The sequence below is a fragment of the Phaseolus vulgaris genome, chromosome 1 (genome assembly GCF_051622355.1).
Source record: "Phaseolus vulgaris cultivar YP4 chromosome 1, ASM5162235v1, whole genome shotgun sequence".
NCBI lineage: Eukaryota > Viridiplantae > Streptophyta > Magnoliopsida > Fabales > Fabaceae > Phaseolus > Phaseolus vulgaris.
The window spans coordinates 22,174,426-22,198,552 of NC_143498.1; the positions used below are offsets into that span (position 1 = coordinate 22,174,426).

Here is a 24,127-nt window from a genome sequence, read left to right on the forward strand (position 1 = left end):
TACAAGTAAACATAAATTTGAATTCAACTAGTATCACTAGTAAAATTTAGTCTGCAAATACGAACTCTTTTGTGCTTTTTTTTTCTTCATATATTAAAACTCTAGTAGTCCTTCAATTATCTAAAACTAGAAGCAAAAAAGATATGAAACCATGAAGAAATTATATTGAAAACTTACAAAATAAAATAAATAACATCTTTGTTTTTTAATAAAATATATTAAAAGTTTATAAAATGAGTAAAAACTATGAAAAGTAAGAGAAAAACGAAATACTTCAAAGAATTTTCAAACAAAGAAGAATGAAAGAAGCAAGTTATAAATATGATTATAAATCCATGCGTTGTCAATGTCACACCATCTTTACAATACCGGTTAAAATCTGTTAAAATAATTGAAAACTTCTAAAATTCATGAAACCACTTCAAAGAGGATTAAAATAATCATTTCAAGTTATAATTATTATGATTAGAAACCAGGGCATTTTTATTTGTCGTTGTTTTTATTTTCTTTGAAAATGTTGAAAACAACAATTTCCTCATTTTTAGCTTCTTACAAAATCAGAAGATGAGCAAGCCAAACGATTTCATTTCCTCAAGCCAAGAGTTAGAATACTCCATCTTTTCTTAGATTCATATTCTCAAGAATAAATTTGCATAAAAGTGAAACAAACATACATACTATGTAACAATTAACTATATACAATAAATTTTCTATTTACTTGAGCGATTCAATAAAAGAATGTTACTTTTTAACATACAAATACTTTTCCAAACATCAGGAAAGTATATATATATATATATATATATATATATATATATATATATATATATATATATATGCTACAAAATATCTTAAAATATATGTATTATATTTTTCATCTTATTCTGTCACAGAAGAACAAGAATTTCAAATATTGAAGACAACCAAATAATCTCGAGTAAGAGAAGCTTTAACTACATCTTAAATAGAAATAATATACGAATGATCACTTGGAGGTTCAGTTTTTATAGTTGTATGTCAGAAGAAAGATTGGTTTTGCTATAATATCTGCATTTTAAACGTTTCATGAACTTCCTTTTACCAAATGAAATGGGGACTGTAGCATTGTGCAACAGTAATACTAATTATTACATTGTTTACAAATGCTGAAATAAGAAGTCAAATAAACAAATTTGGTAAATAGAAAGCATAACCTTCCCAGCTCCCACATCCACTGTATATCATTTGTCAAGCACTGTTGTTGAAGCAGAGTTGAGGTAGGTTATTACAAGATCAGCTGCTTGCCAACCTGAGGCAATTGATTTTCCCACCGAGAGTCCTCCTTTGTGATTACCTACGAAGTTCATCATTATTAGCATAAGAATTTAGGGTGCATTTGAAAGAGCTTATTGCAGTTTATTTTCCCAATGTTATGACACAAGATCTTGAGTAAATGTTTGCATGAACTTACGAAAATAGCCTAGTTCTTCAGAATAACTTCCATTTTATATGACAAAACTTATTTAATACACTTAATTAGATGGGCATTACAAATTAACGCATTTTCTTAACCTATTCCGCATAATATTATCTCTACATGGCACACCTGACTTCAAGTGGAATTTTAAAAGAAAAAGACCGAATCAGTTACCAGCAAAGAAAACTCCAGGCAGATCTTTTTCCATCTTATCAATTGCTTCAACTACTGACCCATAGTTACGTCCGTACAAAGGAAAGCCTTTGCTCCAGTAAAAATGACTGTCATTGAGCACAATTTAGAACTTACAAGGTTAAAATAATAATATAAAAGAAAAGTAATGAAAATAAACTGAAGACATACTTAACAAATGTTGGTTCCCCCTCTGCTCCCAGCAACTTTCTCAGGTCAGAAGTAACAATTTTCTGAAGTTCATCACTACAGTAAACAAGTAAACTAACAATGATAGAGATATAAAAAAAAAAGACAAGTCAACAGGAGATTATATATGGCTTTTGACATGTATTATTATACCAATATATCTATTGTCACTGCTACTGCTACGTTTATATAATTTATAGAATAGGAGTGACGAGACAAAGATAGTGACAAAATATACTCATGGTTCTAGTTCTGTAAAATATATGATTACAACTACAGTAAAAGTACGTTGAAGCTTGAGCCAGTTCCCTGTTTTGGGTTCCGCCAACGAAAGTAGTATAGAGGTAAGAATCACCAGGTGCACGATCTGGAAACATCATAGAGGAAAAAAGTGTACCTGTTGAGCAAGATAACTTAGCAGTTACATAAAAAAAGTAGTTATAATATAACCTAATTTAGATATTTTGAACTATAGACACATGGAAACATTACCAAGTGTTTTTAAACCATTTTGTCTTTCTTTAGAAGGAACAAGAACTCCAAAACCCTCCAATGGTCTCTTTACATTCTCCTTTTTGAAGGTAGTAATCATGACTGAGATTGGCACGTAGCTTATCTGCAACAGGGGTTGTGAGATGCTGTCTTAAAAACAATAACTAATAGAATGTAAAACTAATTACTTCGGTTTATTTATTGGATGTCCCCAAAAGATAAGTATGATAACCTTTCACATTCACAAACAAGCTAATTTTACATGGCTATAGCTTTGTTTGACAACCCCTTTCACATTCTGATTAATGGTGCAGTTAGGGCGTAGCATGGGACCTTATATTTGCAAACAAATAAATTTTGAAGTAAATAATCAAACTCCAAGTCAAATTGAAACGGTAAATACCTCGGGAAGAAAATTAAGTGGAAAGGGAATGCTCCTTTTTGTTATCTTGATATCCTTGACATTACATAGAGGAGCCTATATTATTATCACACAAAAAAATCATCAGAAATTGAGGTCATCAGTAGTAGTAACTAACATCATGATACGTGTTTCGCTGAAAAAGTGTAAGCTTCCAAATAAAACTTCAGAAACTAACCCAACAAAAGAATCATATCACATTTTAAGAAAAGGAAAATAAATGTTGTAAAACATCCCAACTTATGTTTCTTTTAATAAAATAATGCTTCTTAATAGTAAAGACCAATGCAAATTAGTAGATTACAAATAGCAGATTTGTAAGAATAAATCTACAACCTCGCTTTCATCAACAGAGATTCTAGCACAATTGTAACATATTCTAACTCAGAGTTCCCTTAAATAATATTTATAATTAATTTTGAGCAACGTGAAATACCAGGTGACATTAGCATTGGTCTACAGCAATTAGTATGCCACAAACAAAGATGCATTCAGATATATAGCAGTAACACTTAATATAATTACAAGAACTTGATGGTTTTCTCTCTCTTGAGGGTTCTTGAATAATTGAATTAAACTTTTATGCATTTTTTATGTCCTTCGAATAGTAAGCCTCATAGTTAATTTATTTGTTACATATCAAGTGCCGAAGTTGGTTACAGTAGTATTGTATTCCTGATTTTACATTGATGGGTTTTGCAGGATAACCATGGCTCGGAGCTTTTTATTCCTGGGTCTAACTTATAGTTCGCCAATTCTTGTGTGTGTCATGGGCCTCTTGATTCCAACGTTTAGCTTTCTTCTCTCTCTCATTCTCAGGTTCCTCAAAAACTTTCAGTGACTTGATTGTTTATACACCTCTTCATTTCGATCATATTGCACATTTGCCATGCAAGGGTGTATCAAAAGATTTATGCGATATAACTTTTAGTAACTTGTAAAATTGTATATATTATATTGAACAAAGTTGTTTATTTGGTTCAACCTTTTCATGACTATCTGGCAAGAAGACAGAAAAGACATTTTTTTTATCGCTCGACAGAGGAATAGCAATTGCAATGATAATGCCTTTTCTTGTTTCTTACGAAACGTTCTTTTATTTAGTTTATCCTACTTTTTATTTGAAATTCAAACTTTTCTTCACATGAACACCAGCTCACATATTTGTCAAATATTTGCCTTACTTTAGTTCAACTTTAGTCATATACTCATGTTCACATATTATTCATGCAAAACTTTCAGTGGCTACATCTAAAGATCAAGTGAAAGAATGGAAGACAGCCACACTAACCGTAACGATTACTGCATCGACATCTTGGGTGCTTTGGTTAGAAACACAAGTAATAGACCAGTTTTGTGATGAGGAACTTTCATCATGACCATAAGCTAATGTCAAAACCTTTGAATTTAATTTGAGGTTCTCTTTCCCGAGCTCTTTGCACAGTGTATCTGTTAGTGTCTGTGCTGGATAACATTATAATTGAGATGAAAGATAATCGCCTAAGGAGATTCATACAATATTCATATGGTCAATGTATCTGATCAAGCACAGGACAAGGTTTTCTCAGACGAGATATAGTTGCACAACAATACAGTACCTGCATCCCACCCTGGAAAGAAAATGAACCACGCTTGTGTTTGTTTTTTTTCAGTGCAGTCTTATTTTCTCCAGTTTTTTCCCTTTTGGAAAATAACTTAGATTGCAATGCCCCAGCAATAACGGAACCAAACCTGAAAATATAGAATATCCACCATGAACAACTATAAAAAAAATTATACCTTACATCTCTAAGGAAACTACCTCACAACTCCTACACCCAAAATTTACTTGAAAAAAGCAGAATGCTCAATTGATTAAAGGGTGACGGTTGAACAATGTTGGAAATCTTAAATAACTAGTGACATGAGTAAATTATAATATTTAAGTGGGTGCAAAACTCACCCTATAAGCCGATTTTATGAGATTGAATTCATCTTAAAATCCATTTCTTAAGATGGAATCAAAGTCTATCAAGCAAGGTTTATTGGGTCTATCCTGTCACTGACTATCAGGTCCCTATCAGACCACCCACAAATATACAGTCTCACACTTGAAATGTTCAGTTCTCAACGTGAGGGGGGTGTGTTGAAGATCCCAGATCGACTAGAGATAAAGACATTTCATAGTATATAAGTGGGTGCAAACCTCATTTTATAAGTTGGAGGTTGAATTAGGCTTAGAGAAAGACTATATATAGGGGAATGAGAAAAAAGGATAAACTAGAGTACCCAATCAATAAGGTAAGATGATGACATCCTTAAAGAGAAAAAATGTTGTACGGACAACATTCCCCCAAAATAATGAGGAAGATGATTGTTAAGAAGTGTTTGAGTAGTTTCCATAAGACATTTGTTTTTGTGTTCCACAACTCCATTTTGTTGGGAAGTACGAGGGTACGAAATTTGAAGGATATTATTGGATGCCATGAACAACAGGAATAGATGAGACAGATATCCAGGAGTATTGTTACTATGAGAAGCACATATGGATATAATATATTGTGTTTTTATTTCATAAAAAGAATTTGGAAATATAAAAAACACTTCTGATTATTCATTAATCAAATCTAGAGACATCTAGAATAATCATTAATAAAGGTAACAAAATATTTAAAATCAGATAGTGGTCAGAAAGAGTAGCACTGCAAAAAGGACCCAAATATCTTCATAGTGAACTAAATAAAAAGGACACAAAACTTATTTATTAAGACAAGTGATGCACTGATACATTCATCAGGCCAATGTATTCGTGTCAAAGACGTATCCGATATGGCTATGTGTTGGAGATCCCACATCGACTAGAGATTAGAGCCTTTCATTGTATATAAGTGGGTGCAAACCTCAACCCTATGAGCCGGTTTTATGGGGTTGAGTTAAGCTTAAAGTCCACTTCGTAATATGGTATCAGAGCCATTTCGAGCCTATCCTAGCGAGTATTTGTGTTGGGCCTATCGTGCCACCTGCTATCGAACCACCCATAATATATAGTCCCACGCACGAGTTGGCAGTCTCGGCGTGAGGGGGGTGTGTTGGAGATCCCACATCGACTAGAGATTAGAGCCTTTCATTGTATATAAGTGGGTGCAAACCTCAACCCTATGAGCCGGTTTTATGGGGCAGTGGACTTTAAGCCTAACTCAACCCCATAAAACCGGCTCAATGGGATGAGGTTTGCACCCACTTATATACAATGAAAGGCTCTAATCTCTAGTCAATGTGGGATCTCCAACACTATGTTTAAAATACGTATTCGTAGAGTGTCATTAATTAAAGATAAAAGAGTGCTTAGTGCTTGTAAGTTAAAATTGTAGCTTTTTGGTGCAACTAATAGTCTTGTATTACGAATTCTCATTGTCCTTTAGGTTAAACCTTAATCCAATAAAAGACATTGTACTAGTATATATAATTGTCATCATTTCTATTTTTATATATTAACAAACATTAAACATACATAAAATATATAATCTTTGTGATTTATTCCATGAAATCAGTTTTAGGAATTGATATTTGAGAACCACTTAATTAAAGAACAAGTGTTGTGATAACAAATGTTGATAGAAGCAACTCTCACTTTCACCACTTGTTTGTATTAAACTATAATTTGTATATACATTTGTGTTTCATAAGTTTGACTAGGGTAATACCTAATAATGATTTTCAATTTTAACATGGTTTCTTAAACAAAATTACAATAACATTTATTTTATTGTGAATTATAGAAATGCATGATTTAAACATATTTGAACATTTCGTATCCTATATTTTTTAAGATGAGACGAATCACCATATCAGATAAGTTTTGTATCCGATACTTGTACTGTATTTGTGCATCATGGTTTGAGAGTATCAGGAAAATAATGATGAATATGTTCTCCTAACTAACATGACTCACTATCCAAATTAGACAAATGTTTTAAACTTAACACCATCAATTTTGTCAGCCCAAAATGTCCTATTTGTGCATAAATCGTCATTAGAGAGATAGTCAATGCACATACCAATGGTGATATAGAGAGATAGTAAAGGCCATTTAATTTACATCTTAACATCAGTCATTGGACCTGATATTTGATCATTCAAGGTAACATTATTTCAAGTGAAAGTGAGGATAATATCATGGAATTAGGTCAATCAGGTGATAGACAGTAAATTAAAAGGCGGTTAGGAACATAAAGAACAGAGTCAACAATATGGATGAAAGGAGTTGGATAGTACCACTGTTGTAAACATATGTTTGTGAACCATTGATAGTAGTTACAAAAACCAAATTGGTGGCAGTAATGAAGGAGAAGAAAAGAGAATGATTATCAAATATATGATCAGTTACAGTAGAGTCAATGACCCAAGGATCAAGGAAAGGAAATTGAGAGAGACAGGAAGATGAACTACTAGTGTGCCATTGAAGCCGTTACTAGTGGATTAGCATGTCACACAGTAGATGCACGATAAATATTGGGTGAACGAATTGGCAACAGAAAATAGTGAGAATGATGGATTTAATAACACTACATAATTAAGCATCAATCTTTATCTATTATTCACATTCTATAGGAACAAATTCAAAAATTGTTGAGATGGGATTTGTAACGCAACCCACTTCACCGTAACCCAATTTCAGGAACCCAGGTGGAATACTTAGACCACTCCATCTTCTCAATACTAAAATTATGGTGAGAAAATGTGGGAGAATCTATTATGGGGGCTTCATGTGATGTTGAAAAACATTTTTTTTCTTTAAATTTGGACAAAAATAGTAATAATAAAACAACTTAAGGAGAGCGGGAGAAAATGTGGCCACCTGAAACCTCTTCTCGGAGCAGTGTTGGAAAAATGAATGCAAACTTCGGAGAAAGGTTCGCAAAAAAACATATGCTCCAAAGACAATGTGTCTACTAGGGCAACAGAGTATTGAAAAAGACTTTAATATTGTATGAAACTATAGGAAAGAAAGAGACATTGAACTAAAATAGCGTGTTTTTCAGAGAGCATGGACGCTATATTTTTATTGCAAAAAAAAATAATTAATACAATAAATAAAGGAGATTTGATATCCTGTAATAATAAAGATATAATATGAAAATAAATAAAAATGTTCCCAATAATACATATATAGTCTAGATATTCTTGACTATATAGGATATGTTCTTTATTTCAATAATTATACTTTAATTATGTAAGGATATAAAGAACTAACAGTCACACCAATTACATTCTCATCATTTCCATTTGTAACAATCAAATCCTTTAAAACAAGGAATAGAAATATGTTGAAATGAATAAAAAGATTTTGAAGATATTTTTTTCTAATTAGTATAAAAATATTGTGAATATTTTTATCCTAATAATATGCTATTTAAAACAGTTATAACAGAAAGCATCAGCCAAAATAAACTAAGAGTGCTAAAAGAAAGTTACAGCAATACCTTTTCTCCAAATTCCACAACTCTGGGAAAAAATGAGGCATCTGTTGGAAATAGATTAAAACAGGTAATTTAGAGACAAGTTAGGACAAGTTAAAGTATTTGTTCAGAGGGAATGTACCTCACTTCAAATCAAAACTAGTTAAAATTAGCAAGATAAAAACAATCTAAAATTTTGGTATAACTAGGACCTTTGCCCCTAATACCAACAGCACATGCTACCGTATAGTTCATGTGTTTGATTGCCACTAAGACCAACAATATGATTTCTCTTTCTCTCTCTTTGTTAGAGCAGCCTATATTCCCTATATCCTCTTAACATGTCATGTGTTAAACCCAATACATCAAGCATGATTTGAATAGCACACAGAAAGGGGAGTTGGGCTAAAACCACTCAATAGAAGTGGCAAGTGGGTAGTAGGAAAGCATTGGATAGAATAAAGGGAACAGGGTAAAATATAAGGGAAGATGAGGAATGTTAAAGAAGAACTTGGTATAGGATTGAAGATGGTTGGCCTTGGAGAGCTAGGTTATTTACTGTTCTTTCACGTCTGTAGTTTCTTAGTTATATTCACAGTTTTTTGTAATAGAAAAGGAGGCTAGTCAAAGAGGTAATGCATAGGGAGAGGGGATTCTAATTTAGGGCTTATAAGGTCTTCGACTTTGTAACTACAATAACTACCTTTTGTGTTGTGATTCTCCCAAGGTTCTTATCATAATCATTCTTTAAAAATAAATTGTCTATAAAACACAACACAATTCGTTAGAGCAGTTTTTGTACAAATTGTACCATACCTACTATTGCAGTTTTTGTAGTCAGGAAAAAACTAACATGTCATGAACTATTAATTTTACTATCCCAGATAATAGAAAAGCAAAAGGTCAATAGAGAAGTTACTACGATTTCGAAAAGCAAAGTTAACTGTCCAATATGATTATGCAATCTAATTAAAATCAAAACTGAATTTTTGTATTCGTACCAAAATTCAAACTTGAAGGCATGAAATATGAAATAATGTAAAAATAAATTCATTTATGAGAAATAGCTCACCGAAAGTGATTCAGGATCCGTTGCACTAGTGCCTCCAACAAAAGGATCAACCAGATAGTCCACAACCTTCAAATAGTTTTGTTAGAATAAGGCATACAACACTTGAGCTAGTGTTCAGATGTTTAATGTGATCCTCCAATTCAATGTATCTCTTTTTGTCTAATTTTCTTACCAACAACATTAGCCTTGTCTCATACGACAATAATGGGTGGACAAAATAGGCAGAAAGGACTATATTACATATATTTGGGTGACTAGAAGACCTCAATGAACATTTTGATAACAGAGGGACCAAATTGAACAAATTAAAAAATTGTGAGTGTAGTGATGATTCACGAGAAAATATAGTTGATAAGCTAGAATGGGATATTGTAATTAATTACAAATGTGTTCTTAGAAGCTATTAGAATATTCTAGAGATCTCTTTATAATCTTTCCCTTTTAAGGATATAGAGGTTGTTGTAATCTTTCAAAAATTAATTTAATAAAATCTTCTCCAATTCAATTTAATCTTTTTCAATTTGGTATCACAGTTTTCGATCTTGGGGTTGTGCTTCCACATTTCTTCCGCATTTCTTCATTGTTGTCTTAGCTATGATTCCCTAGACTGGCTGCCTGAAGTGCACCCATTTCCTTCTATTATTGGGGTTGCCTAAAGTGCATCCTACTTGGTTTCACGACCACCTTCTCTATCATCACCATTTTCATTGTCATCCAAAGAGTTTTATTGGAGCTAAGTCGTTTAATCTCGAGTCACCTTTTGTCCCTTTCATACATCCTTTTGTCCCTTTCATACATGAACCGTCTCCTGCTGACACTATTCCCGGTACTCCAGATACTTCTCCTAGCACCTCCCAAATGGATGTCTCTAAAGCTACCCTTCAGAAGGGAAACTTTGTTCCCAAGTCAAGTTCAACTCCAAAAATTAGTCACCCCGTATACAATATCAGAGGAGACAAAACCAACACAACCTGATCCAATAACAACTCCAATCATCTAAGCTAGGGGTAAGTGTTCATTCTTCTAACAACCTTGAATCTTTGAAAATTCCTTGAATAAATAATTGTGAACCTGACCTTTTTGACTTGCCTATTGCTTTGAGAAAAGGAACTCAATCTTGTTCCAAGTATTCTATTTCTCATTTTGTGTCCACTAAACACCGTTTTATGCAGCACCAAAGTTTCCTCTCTACCACTGATGGAGTTAGAGTCCCTTTCAGTTCCAGAAACATTGAAGGATAAGAATTGGGTTCAAGTTATGACTGAAGAGATGAGTGCCTTAGAAAAGAACTAGGCATGGGAGATTGTTAATATAAGGTAAAAAGGCAATAGGATGCAGGTTGGTTTTTAATGTAAAGTATAAATTTGATGGCACATTGGATGATTACAAAACAAGATTAGTTGCTAAAAGGTATACTAAGACTTGTGGTATTGATTATGAGGAGACATTCGCTCCAATGGTGAAGATATACTATTAGAATCATTCTCTCATTTGCAACTTATTTTGGTTGGGAATTGCAACATCTTGATGTGAAAAATATTTTCTTGCATGGACATCTAGAGGAAGAAGTCTACATGGAGATTCCTCCAGGTTTTAGGTCTATTGAAGAAGGGAAAAAAGTGTGCAGGTTGAAGAAAGTATTGTACATACAGACTCAAGCTTTTGCCCCGTGCTTGGATTGATACATCCACTCAGGATTTGATCTCTATGGGGTAACTACAAAGTCAAGATAACCATACACTGTTCATCAAGCATTTCCTAGAAGGTGAACTTACTCTACTCTTAGTCTATGTTGATGGCATGATTATTGTAGGAGATGATGAACATGAAAAGCAAATTTTGAAAGAAAAACTTGTTGCTGAGTTTGAGATGAAGAATCTAAGACAATTAAGTACTTCCTTGGGATAGAGGTAACCTACTCGAAAAAAAGGCATTTTTATCTCCGTAAGGAAGTATGTTCTTGATCTTCTCAAAGAAATGGGTAAGATTGATTGCAAGACCACTGGAGCTTTTAAGGAACAAAACCATAGAATTGAAAGTGATGAAGCTAGTCATACTGTGAATAAGGGCCAATTTCAAAAACTTGTGGGGAAACTCATTTAGTTAGACCACACCAAACCTGACATAGCTTATGTTGTAAGTGTAGTTAGTTAGTTCATGCATGATCCAAGAGAGAAACATATACAGGCAGTGAACAAAAGACAAGTCCAGTAAGGGTATTATTGTTCAAGACAAATGAAAATTTAAAAATGGAAGTATAAGGTTATGTAGGGCCTGTCATAGATAGGAGACCTACCTCAGAATATTGCATGTTCTTGGGTGGAAATTTGGTGACTTGAAGAAGTAAAAAAGAAAATGTTGTTGCAAGATCTACTGCAAAGGCCGAATTCCAAGCTATGGTAGATGGGGTGTGTGAATTGTTATGGCTGAGAATTATTTTGAACAATCTTAAAGTGATATGTAGAGAGTCTATGGCTCTTTATTTTGATAATAAACCAGCTATTAGCATTGAACACAATTCAGTTCAGCATGATAGGACCAAGCATAAATAGATCGACACTTTATTGAAGAAAAGCTAGGTAGTGGCCTTATTACTTCTTATGTCCCATCTGAGTTTCAGTTAGCAAATCTAATTACAAAAGCTCTTCCCACTAAACTATTACATGATCTCACAAGCTGGGAATGAGAGATGTTCATTCACTAGCTTCAGGAGGAGTATTGATTCAAGAGAAAATACAGTTGATATTTTACAGTGGGATATTGTAATTAATTACAAGTGTGCTATTAGAAGATTCTACAGATCTCTTTGTAATTATTACTTTAGGGTTGGAGTTCCGTATATATAAAGGTTGAAGTCCTATTTCAAAAATTAATTCAATAAAATCTTATCTTATTCATTTAATCTCTTTCAAGTTGTAGTTTAACAAAAATATTGTGCTCGAAGATGTATGAACTGTACATTGCAAGTATATATCATGTTGGTCACAAGCAGAAAAACAACCAATGAGTGACGGCTATTGTGGTGTGGCTTATACCTCTTTCCCAAAATGACGTTGAAAGAACCTTCTAACACTGCAAGAAAGAAAGCAGAACAAAAGCTAAAGATATTACTTCTATGATATCATAAAATATAACATAGTAAGGTTTTGTTGAACTTGGATGTCATCAATTGAGGTTTATTGAACCTTTCCTCAGAATTTTCATCGCACACATTAGAGGGGGCACTTCTTTTCCACAAAAATGGTTCAAAAATGACCTGGATCTGCAAATTTGGAAAGTTAAGTGGACAAGTTATCCTCTTGAAGCTGGATGAATGAGTAGGTTTAGTTAGATACATTTCTAAGGGGTAATGAATACCACTAACAATACCAGAAAAAAGGAAAAAGATAAGGAAAAAACAGCATGAAAAAACTATCTCTCATTTTCCCTTATGATTGAATTAATCTAAATTATTTCCAAGACATTTTTTATTTAGTTTCAGAGTTTGGCCATCAACTTCATTGGGTACATCTAATGCCAGATTCCCATGTTTGATATTCTTAGTAGAAGATCTATTTCAAGGACAAGTAATTTTTAGCATACATATAGTACAACTAGAACTAGTACATTTTTAACATACAAATCGTTCAAGTAATTCTGATGTTAGATATTCTCAATATAAAAACTAGTAGAGAAACCTTGACAAGAATAAAAAGTTCATACAAATTTTCACAAATCAGAGTGAGCTGTAGAGAGTCCATGACTCTTTATTTTGATAATAAAGAATACAAGAAGACTACTATAATATTTAGTTTGAGAGATGAAGCTTTGACAAAACAATTGAGTAAAGGATTGATAATATAGCACAAATGTTGGGATTGAAAGAACTTTGTGAACTTCTATTGTTATTGTTATTTATAAATGCTATGTTTATTTAGACTTTCTATACTTTATGTCCGAACCAAGTTGATTCCTCGTGTGAGGTTATCTAGACCAATAAATCATTGTTATAACTTATTTCTACATTAAGATGGAACAATTCACCATAGTCTCAGCTTTACGACCATTGAGTCCTATGGTTGGTTACATAGGGTTCAAATACATGAAAACACCTTCTAGCCTTATTCATGTACTATGGGAAATTAATGGTCGTTCATTACCATTGAGCATTAAGCACACTATCAAGCCCAAGGAATTTGAATTTCAAAGGAAACACAACATTCTTAGCATAGATCTATTTCAAGGACGAGTAATTTTTAGCATACATATAGTACAACTAGAACTAGTACAATTTTAACATACAAATCATTCAAGTAACTCCGATGTTTGATATTCTCGGTATAAAAACTAGTAGAGAAACCTTGACAAGAATAAAAAGTTCATACAAATTTTCACAAATCAGAGTGAGCAACCTCTTAAAAATTTAATAGGATACGCAAAACTGCAAGGTTGGAAGTTCCTAAAAGGACTAATTGTTCAGTATTTTAGAAATAACTTGTACAAGTTAACTCTTGCAAAAAAAAAAAAAGGACTAGGCAACAACCTCGTAAGCCTTTTTTTCCCCACAACAAATAGGTGTCAACAGAAAATGATTCACCGCAATGGGATAAGAAATCTCATAATATCCCATTTTAATTAGTAAGAGATTGGAGATTGGGCCGTTCACATATCCCACTAATACAAAAGGGAACCGGAAGTAGAAAAAAAAACCTATATCCATATGCTGAGGCAAAACTAGTCATAGTTCTCAGCTAATTGTTATTTCCAAAGCAATGAGATTGGGCCATTGACATTGTATGCTAATAATGTCAAAAACACAATCACAGGACTCCATACGTCATTTCATACATCATGGAATATTTGGAATTTAATACTTTGAAAATATACTTCGATTTTAAAAACACGTTGAAAGAATTAGTGACAAAATAGGTCAAGGAGGATAACACCCCTATGGTTACCATGTTGAGAAGAGAGAAAGCACGAAGGAATATAATGAATTTAATATGTTGGGTACAAACAATGAGTATTTTCATTTATATTGAAGAACAAATACAACAATAAGGAACAAAATCAATATCTAACTATGGAAAATATTTGGTAAGATATTTCCCGGCCAAATCATATCTTATGTCCCTATTTAATGTAATCAAATCATATCTCTAACAAAATAAACCCGTATTTCTAACAACCTCAAGCTAGAGCAAATGTATCTATTAAGAAGTGGACGTTAAGTCTAACTCAACCTTATAAAACCGACTTATAAGGTGAGGTTTGCACCCCACTTATATACTATGAAATGTCTTTATCTATAGTCAATGTGGGATCTCCAACACAGCCCCTCACGCCGAGGCTGCCAACTCGTGCGTGAGACTCTATCTTTATGGGTGGTCCGATAGTGATAGGCCTAATAAACCCAACAAACTCTCCCTAGGACAGACTCTAAATGACTCTGATCTGATACCATATTAAGAAGTGAACTTTGGTTGAAAGAAGAGGATTGAATGTATTTCTGAATGTATTTACAAATGTGATTATAGACTATGAGTTTAGGGTTTAACTATGAGTGGTAAGAGTTCTAGTTTCTTATACTTTAATGTTTCTAGTACTGAAAATATCTAGATTACAGACTCTGGTGCTACTGATCATATGACACCTCATTCCTCTTATTTTTCATCTTATACTGCTTTATTTGGTAACTAATATATTACTGTTGCTAATGGTTCCAATACCCCCGTTACTGGTCGTGGTAACATCCCCCTTCAACCTTCCTTTCCTTTAAAAAATGTGTTTCATGTTCCCAAACTATCCAATAATTCAAAAGGTTACCCAAGATTTAAATTGTGTAGTGGTATTTTTTCATTCCCATTGTTTTTTTCAGGATCTTGTCACGGGAAAGAATATTGGAATTGCTAAGGATCAAGGCGGGTTATATTATTTATAGCATGAAGAAAATAAAAAGTGTCTTGGTCTTGGTCATCATCCATTTAGTACCCTAAAGTCTTTATTCTTGTTTTATTTACAAAAGTGTTTGTTGAGTCTTTTCATTGTGATGTTTGTCAGTTTGCTAAACACCATTGGACAACTTTTTTTCCCAATGGTAATAAAAGTTCTAAACCTTTTGATCTTATTCATTTAGATGTATGGGGACCTTCACTTATTCCTAATATCTTGAGTGCAAAATGGTTTGTTTCATTTATTGATGATTATACTCGGGTTACCTGGATATTACTCATGAAAGATAAGTCTGAAGTTTTTCACTTGTTTGTAAATTTTTACAAAATGGTTCAAACACAATTTGCAAGTCCAATTAAGAGATTGTGTTGTGATAATGGAAGATAATATGTGAACCAAAACCTTTCCAAGTTCCTTCAGGAAACTGGAGTTATTCATGAATTAACTTGAGTGGACACTCCTCAACAAAATAGGGTTGCTGAAAGGAAGAACCGTCATCTACTTGATGTTACTAGAGCTTTACTTTTTTCCAAATGTCTGTTCCTAGATCTAACTAGGGGAAGCAGTCCTGAGTGTCACTTATTTGATTAATAGATTACCCTCTTGGGTTCTAGAGGATGTTACTCCTATTCAGCTTACGACCACATTCTATCCTTCATTCCCATTTTGACTTGTACTCAGAATCATGTCTTTGGTTGTCCCGCTTTTGTCCATGTTCATAGTCCTTATCAGGGTAAGTTAGATCCTCGCACCATCAAATGTGCCTTCATCGGTTATGCCCCCAACAAAAAGGGGTACAATGTTATCACCCTCAAAGTCGTAAATTTTATGTTTCCAAGGATGTCACCTCTCATGAAACATAGTCTTTCTTTCCTAATTCTCAGCTTCAGGGGGAAAGTATTCAAGAAGTTGAGTTCTTGAGTTGTCTCCTTTTCCTTTGTTGTAGGATTTCATTCTTAGAGAGGATGGCAAATACCCTGCACCAACATCGTTACCAGAGAAGAATAATGAGGACAAATATTTTGGAAAACAAGAACTCGTCCTGGTCGAACAACAACATCAATTGTCCGAACCAAAGGTAAGAACTCATACCCGTGAGACTCTTAAGGACACCTTAAATACTGCTTTTGAACCAAGCCTAAATGATTTATCTATTTCCTTGAAAAAAGAAAAAAGATCTTGTGCCAAATATCCTATACCCAAATTTGTGTCTACAGAAAAACTTTCTATGCAGCATTAGAGTTTTCTTTTAGTTATTGATTCTATCAGAATCCCTACATCATGAAGCCTTAAAAGATGAGAATTGGATTCGAGCCATGAATGAAGAAATGAACGTGTTAGAAATGGATGAGACTTGGGAGATTGTATAGAGACCAAAAGATAAGAAGGCAGTGGGTTGTAGGTGGATATACACAGTTAAGTATAAGTTTGATGGCACACTGGATCGGTATAAAGCAAAGTTGGTTGCAAAAGGGTATACTCAAACCTATGGGATCGATTATGAGGAGACTTTTGCTCCAGTGAAAAAAATGAATACAGTCAGGATTATTCTCTCCTTGGAAGCACGCTTTGGTTGGGCGATGCATCAATTTAATGTTAAAAATGCCTTCTTGCATGGAAGCTTGGAGGAAGAAGTATACTTGGAGATTCCACCAAGTTATGGTGCTATTAATGAAGGGAATAAGGTGTGGAAACTTAAGAAGGCCCTATATGGTCTTAAACAATCACCTTGTGCTTGGTTTGGAAGGTTTACTCAAGCTATGGTATCTTTGGGGTACCGACAAAGTCAAGGTGACCATACTCTTTTTATAAAACATTCTCAAAATGGTAAACTCACTATACTTTTGGTCTATGTAGATGATATGATTATTACAGGTGGTGATGAGATAAAATGAGGGAGGAACGTAGGAGGAGGATCGAGGGACGGGCGGGAAAACAATCATCTAGCAACTATGTTTCTTTTTTCTTCTCAAACATCCCCGACAGGTATGGGGAATCCGATATGCTTAAGATCTTCCAGAGGTGGGCAAGGGTGAAGGAAGTTTTCATTTCCCGTCGGCTAAACAGGTGGGGAAGGAGGTTCGGTTTTGTGCGTTTCTTCGAAGTATCAAATGCAGGAAGGTTGGAAAAGGAGCTGGACAATATCTACATTGGACATAGGAAACTTCATGTTAATGTTCCGAGGTATAGAAGAGCTGATCTTAGAGGCCAACCAAGAGAGGCTTGGAAACCGTATAGACATGAACCAACAAAGTACAAGATGAAAGAAGTGTGGAAGGAAAAGAAAGGAAAGGCGGTTGTGATGTCGAGTGAAAAGAAGCATACTTATGCGGATGCAGTGCGTGGTTACTCACAAGAGAAGTGGAAAGGAAAGAATGTTGAAACCAAGCACCAAGTTTTACCGTGGATGGCCATTAGCATGATCGGCCATATGAAACCGAATTATAACCACACCCGACTGTGTGAAGAGTTCATTAAGGAGGGGCTGAATATGGTTACAGTGAGGTTTATGGGTGATAGTATGGCACTACTTACACCTAAGGGTGGAGAGCGGATGCATGATATTCTTAATCAGAACAAAGCTTGGTTTGATAGGCTCTTTGAGACTATTGCACCCTGGTCTGAATCCATTACTGCCGAACATAAAATTATTTGGGCTAGATGTTTTGGGTTACCGCTCTCCCTTTGGACTAAGGATTGCTTCTCCAAAGTGATTGGTGAGGCGGCTACCCTAGTCTCTATCGATGAAGCTACGGAGACGTGGGATAATCTTGAATTCGCCAGACTACAATTGCGAGTGCTCAACTCTGGCTTTCTTAGTCTGTCGAAGAACATGCGGATTAATGGCCAACCCTATACAGTTTGCATCGTGGAGGAAGCGAGTGCGTGGGAGGGGGTAGCTGTCGGTGCAAGTGTTATTTCGATGATTATATGGAAAGTGTCTCATCTTCAGACTCGGTGGTAGAAGAATCTATCTTCTCGTTGAAAAGTAGCAAAGACGGAGATGACGACGCTGGTAGGGAGCTCCGGCAGGGGGAGGGGCCCGAGGAAGTAGACAAGACACATCAACCGAGTACGACAAAAAGAATGCCTATGGAGGAATGGTCAGGTAAAGAAAAGGTGGCGCAGAAGGCAGGAAGTAGATCTTACACGAATGAGGAAAGACGTAAGCAGACGAATGTGGAGGGGGAGGCACCTTTATCTGTATCCCAAAAAGTCAACTCAGTCTGTCGATCAGTACAGTCTGCCCTAAATTCTTTAATTGATTTAGCTGAGTCCTATGGGGATACCCTAAATTCTCCCATGGATCCCAATGTCAAGCTTCTACCCAATCAGGGGGAGCCTCTTTCAGATCCTGAGAAGTACAGGAGATTAGTTGGAAAATTGAACTATCTCACTGTTACTCGTCCTGATATTTCCTTTGCAGTCAGTGTGAGTCAATTTCTTAATTCTCCATGTAAAGATCATTGGAATTCGTATAGTGAAGTACATTAAAGGCTCTCCTGGAAAAGGTTTGTTATATGGTCATAATAACCATACTAAAGTCATTTGTTATTCAGATGCTGATTGGGCAAGATCTCCATCTGATAGAAGATCAACTTCTGGTTATTGTGTCTCCATTGGTGATAACTTGATCTCTTGGAAGAGCAAGAAACAAAGTGTTGTGGCAAGATCTAGTGCAGAAACAGAATATAGAGTTATGGCCTCGGCTACTTGTGAGCTTATTTGACTTAAACAGTTACTTAAAGAATTGCAATTTGGAGAGGTTACTCAAATGACACTTATATGTGATAATCAGGCTGCTCTTCATATTAGCTCAAATCCAGTTTTTCATGAAAGGACAAAACATATTGAGATTGATTGTCATTTCATTCGAGAAAAGATTATATCGGGAGATATCAAGACTGGGTTTGTTAATTCAAATAATCAATTAGCAGATATTTTTACTAAACCCTTACGAGGGCCTAGGATTGATTACATTTGTAACAAGCTGGGTACATATGATCTATATGCACCAGATTGAGGGGGAGTGTTAGATATTATTAGATATTATTAGATATAATTAGATATTATTTGATATTATGAGATATTATAGATATTGTTAGATATCTCATGCCCATATGTTTCTTTTCCTATATAAACATAACCCTATGTGTTCAATATACACAAGGGATTTACCCTATTCTTTCTTTTCCTTTAATAGGTTGCAAGACCACTAAAGTGCCAATAGAGCAAAATCATAGGATTGGGAATGATGAGGAAAACCAAAAGGTGGAGAAGACACAGTATCAAAGACTTGTGGGAAACTCATTTATCTATCACACACTAGGCCAGACATAGCTTATGCGGTTAGTGTGGTTAGCCAACTCATGCATGATCCACGAGAAAGACACTTGCAAGCAATAAATAGAATTATTCAATACTTAAAAGCCTCTCCGGGGAAAGGATTGCTATTCAGAAAAAGGGAAAACTTATCCATGAAAATATATACTGATGCTGACTATGCAAGATCAATTGTTGATAAGAGATCCACCACAGGCCATTGCATATTCCTCGGTAGAAATCTGGTGACATGGAGGAGCAAGAAACAAAATGTAGTTGCAAGATCAAGTGCAGAAGCAAAATTTAGAGTCATGGCTCAAGGGGTTTGTGAATTATTATGGATGAAGATCATACGCGATGATCTCAAAATAAAATATGAAGCTCCTACGGGTTTGGTGTGTGATAATAAGTCCGCCATCAGTAGTGCACACAATCTAGTTCAACATGACCGAACAAAGCACGTAGAGATAGACTGACATTTCATTAAGGAGAAGTTGGATAATGGTCTTATAGCCACTGAGTACGTCCCTTCAAGACTCCAATTGGCACATATGTTTACTAGGGGACTTCCCACAAAACAGTTCAAAGATCTTACTTGCAAGTTGGGAATGATAGATTTACATTCATCAACATGAGGGGGAGTGTTGCATAATTAGGAGATAATTATTCTATAATTAAGTGCAGATTTCATTCTCTATTTATTAGGACATATTTGATATATTTTAGTGATTTGATTTGATTTGTATAGTTTTAATTACCTATTATTTCTTACTTTCATTACCTATTATTTCTTTCCTTAATTAGGTTGCAAACGGTCTATAAATTGAGACTGTAATCACATTTGTAAATACTTCTCAGAAATATATTTCATCTACTTCTTTTAACTACATAATATGCATAAAAAACCATTGTTGGATCTATATTTGATAATGAAGGTGGTTGGAACATTAATGGCATTAGAATCTTGGAATTTCATCTTACTCAGAGACATTTATACAAAACCTCTCTCATCCCCACCACCACCTAAGCCTTCAGACCTGAATTTGAATGCAGTAGCCAATGGATTCCCTCCCTATGATAGACAGTATCACAAAGCTTTCAAGAAAGGTAGATAAAGATCGTGATGAAGATGAGCCACAGGATCAAGCTTCCATTATTCCAACATTGAGGAGAAGGTGATTTTTGGAGGAGTGTAGTGTTAGGATACACATAATGACTTAGTTACTTGAGGTGTTAGTTAGATACAAATAGGAAAGAAGGAGAGAGGGTAGGGAAAAAAAGTGTGATTTGTGTAGATTGAGCATTAGCTCTTTGTGAAGGGGAAGCCCTTGAAGTAGAGAGCTCCTATTTCTTGTTCTTTTCATTCTATTCAATAAAAACCTTTCTTTTCTTCTCTTTATATTTCTTGGTTCCTAACAATGCTTCATTCATATTTTGTTTTGAATATGACATATAATAAATATCTCTCTATTCAGCTTTTATCTTCTCTCTAAGAGAGTTTCCTTCTCATTAGGCTCTGATATCATAAAAGAATTAGTAACAAAACAAGTCACAAAGGATATTGAGAAGGGAGAAACCGAGAAGGAATATAATGAATTTCATGTGTCGAGAAGAGATAAACCGAGAAGGAATATAATGAATTTCATGTGTTGGGTACACCAGTATTCTTATTCTATTTATAATGAAGAAGGGATACAACAATAAGGAATGAAAACAATATCTAATAATAGAAAATACTTGGTAAGATATTTCCTATCAAATCATATTTAATGGAATCAAATCATATCTTTGGCATAATTAACTCATATCTCTAATAGCATAAATCCATTATTGTGAGGGTGAGAAGTTGTAAGTATCATTAATGAAATAGAAAAGCATTCATTGATAATGAAAATATTTGAAATCTCAAGAAGCTAAAATATCCTTGGTCATGAGAGAAAGAAACCTTTGATTGTGCAGAAAGTAGTTTACTCTTCAGTAGTGCTGCAGGATTTGTGGGGACCTGATATAAAAAGTTACCACATTCTATATTTATTATGAGACAAATAGAGCTGCAAAACATGAAAACCCATTTAAAAAGTTCAAATAATTTGAAGTAGAAAAACAAAAATCAACATTTTAGAAAAAGACAAAAGTTCAAATATATACCAGCACCGGTGCCCCATTTTTCACAATATAGCGCTTATGCTGGGATATTGGCTGTAACAACAGTAAATCAAATCTCAATCTTAATCACAACTATAACAAATATTGAAACTGTGAATAGACCTATCACCAATACTCTTAAACTTCCAAGTAAAACAATAAAATGGAGATTACATTTCAATAAACTAAAGCTCTGGCAGCTAAAAAATATTATAAAGTGGTCAACAGTGGAAGACAAATGAAAGAAAGTTGCTTTACAAAATCAGGAAAAGATATTCTTAGACATTCCGTTTTCTAAGCTGAAAATCCTTACAAATTGCTGCTTTTCTTGAAGTCCAAGAGCATCAATCAGACCTTTAACCTCAGTTTCACTTTCAGTCTGCACTAGATGAACAAAACTCTAACATCAATAATAAGAATATTGAATAAAGGAAAATTTACAAATAAGCCCATGATATTTAAGTCATTTTCAACTTTTATATATGAAGTTTATTTGTAACAGAACACGCAAAAGTTTGTTATATTGAAAACGTTAAATTTGGTTAGTCTTAACTTCTCAAAGTTGATGTAAGAAGCAATCAAGTGCCTTAAAAACATATGGATGAGTAACTTGCAACTCACTTTTAGGATGTCAAAACTTACAGAATTTATATTTCACTCTAACCAAACCTCAGGTAGGTTGTGTAACAAAATGATATTCTTGTAACAACGTTGAAAATAGAAAAAACACCAGAAGGGGTGAGTAGAAATTTTCCCTGGACTAAATTACAAATCCTCCTCCTCTAATGTGAAGATCTCTTTAAAAAAGCACATGAATAATCGATGATAAACTTACCATTGTATTAGCTCCCTCATCCCAAATTAGACCATCCCGAGAAACACTTCTCAACCTCCCTCCAGCTCTTCCTTCAGCTTCAAATACAGTGACATCCAGACCATGTGATTTCAGTTTGTAAGCGGCAGCAAGCCCACTTGATACCACCATACAAAAGTTAGCTAGACTTAATCGTCATGAATATTTAAAATGTCAGATACACCAATGATTGAAAAAATTATCATGGAGGATGCAGGCACCTCATGCCGTCGTCACATACAAAAGACCAAAATGCAATCAATCGTCATATTTCAGCCATATAGCAACAATGAAACAACCCGAAATAATATCATTTCATTATTCCATTAAAATCCATTTTCTTACACACGCTTCAATTCAACCTAAAACCATTGTTGGTGGAATTCAAAACCTTCCCAGCACATGAAAGGCAAGGTAAGTTTAAATCCAGCCAAGCCAACAATAACAATCCAAACTTCCAATAAGACTAAAAATTAAAATAAATAAATAAATTCAAGCATCAGCATTCGGCAGCAACCAGATAATATGTAGAGAAAAAATTACAAACAATGACAAATTCTAGCAACACACTTTTAAATACACTTTTGAACATAGTCTCTTCAACACACTCTTTATTTTAAGGTGAATAACAAGCAGCACATAAAAAAATATATCATTGGCATTTCTGAAAAATACGTAGGAAGAACTGATTTGATAACATCAGGAAGCGACCTCACCTTACCCCAGCACCAATAACAGCAACTCTTTTTACGGATCCTGCAGACTCAACAGTACCAAGTCAAGGTTTTGAAAAATTTAAGGAACGTTAAACACAAATCTTTGAAAACATGAATTTTACACTGAAATTAGTACACATTTTCTGATTTTTGCCTGGTTTAAGAATTGACACGCAGCTCAACTGAATACGAAACCATAGACAAATATTTAAACTTAAATTTCAAGCAATGTTAATTATGATTATAACAAAAACGGAGATAAATTAGAGAAACAAGATAGCTTACTTGGGTTATCGTCTGTTGCAGAGGAACTCATAATCTCTTTCAGGCTGCGGGCGGAGTTTGGTGGGTGTGAGATTGTGAGAGCTGAGAAAATATCCTCAAAAGCATTTCATCTCTTTGTTTCATTTTTTTTCTTTTCCTACTTTTTTACTATTATTATTACTAATAAATAATAATAATGATAATAATAAATATTGTAATGGGGTAAAAATATGTTTGAAAGTTATATTTTGAACATTTTTTTAACCATTTAGTATAGTTTTGCAATGAGTTCTAATTACAATTTTTTTTATTAAAGACATTATTTTTCAAACTTTTGAACACATAAAATTATTGTAAGAATTTTTTTTTAGAAAGTTGTTACATTCATAAATTATATCTAATCACTTGTGTTTTAGATGACTCCTTAATTTTCTCTAAGAATTATACCATACATATGAAGGGTCAAAGGCTTTTCGTTCTGGAATTCCTACGTAGGATAGTTTTTAACCGTCTTTTTATTTTTGTTATAATAAAAGTTATTTTTTCTATTCATGTTGGAAGATTTTTTATAAGTTTTTTTTATAGAGTATTGAGTGTGTTATGAGTTCATTGTTCTCTGTTTTTCAATTGTTGTA

The 24,127-nt window shown here is 34.1% G+C and overlaps 1 protein-coding gene across 6 annotated transcripts; it reads right to left on the bottom strand.

The window, feature by feature from the left end:
* Positions 1 to 1,033: 1,033 nt before the first annotated feature.
* Positions 1,034 to 23,651, bottom strand: HEMG2 (Flavin containing amine oxidoreductase family). Of its 6 annotated transcripts, none has more exons than XR_016520284.1 (18): positions 23,514 to 23,651; positions 23,229 to 23,268; positions 22,495 to 22,630; positions 21,973 to 22,038; positions 21,663 to 21,713; positions 21,460 to 21,516; positions 12,446 to 12,522; positions 12,296 to 12,332; positions 9,261 to 9,326; positions 8,213 to 8,253; positions 4,349 to 4,481; positions 4,042 to 4,250; positions 2,733 to 2,807; positions 2,330 to 2,453; positions 2,126 to 2,234; positions 1,820 to 1,894; positions 1,631 to 1,737; positions 1,034 to 1,333 (listed from the first exon to the last, which is right to left on the bottom strand). XR_016520284.1 is itself a non-coding variant. In XM_068616104.1 (18 exons), the coding sequence occupies exons 1-18, from the start codon at positions 23,542 to 23,544 to the stop codon at positions 1,221 to 1,223; spliced, it is 1,506 nt and encodes a 501-aa protein (XP_068472205.1). In that variant the 5' UTR covers positions 23,545 to 23,651; the 3' UTR covers positions 1,034 to 1,220. The 6 variants fall into 6 exon arrangements, 5 of the variants coding, with proteins under 5 accessions (XP_068472205.1, XP_068472207.1, XP_068472208.1 ...); XM_068616104.1 differs by having other exon boundaries at positions 4,042 to 4,209; XM_068616106.1 differs by having other exon boundaries at positions 4,042 to 4,209; positions 21,460 to 21,565.
* Between the last annotated feature and the right edge of the window lie 476 nt (positions 23,652 to 24,127).

Excerpts from the sequence above, each read along its gene's own strand:
- HEMG2 (XM_068616104.1), bottom strand. The coding sequence starts at position 23,544 with ATGAGTTCCTCTGCAACAGACGATAACCCAA. Across the intron at positions 8,254-9,260 it reads CGGATCCTGAATCACTTTCG|ATGCCTCATTTTTTCCCAGA; the intron begins GTGAGCTATTTC and ends TATTTCCAACAG. Across the intron at positions 1,334-1,630 it reads GCCTGGAGTTTTCTTTGCTG|GTAATCACAAAGGAGGACTC; the intron begins GTAACTGATTCG and ends TGAACTTCGTAG.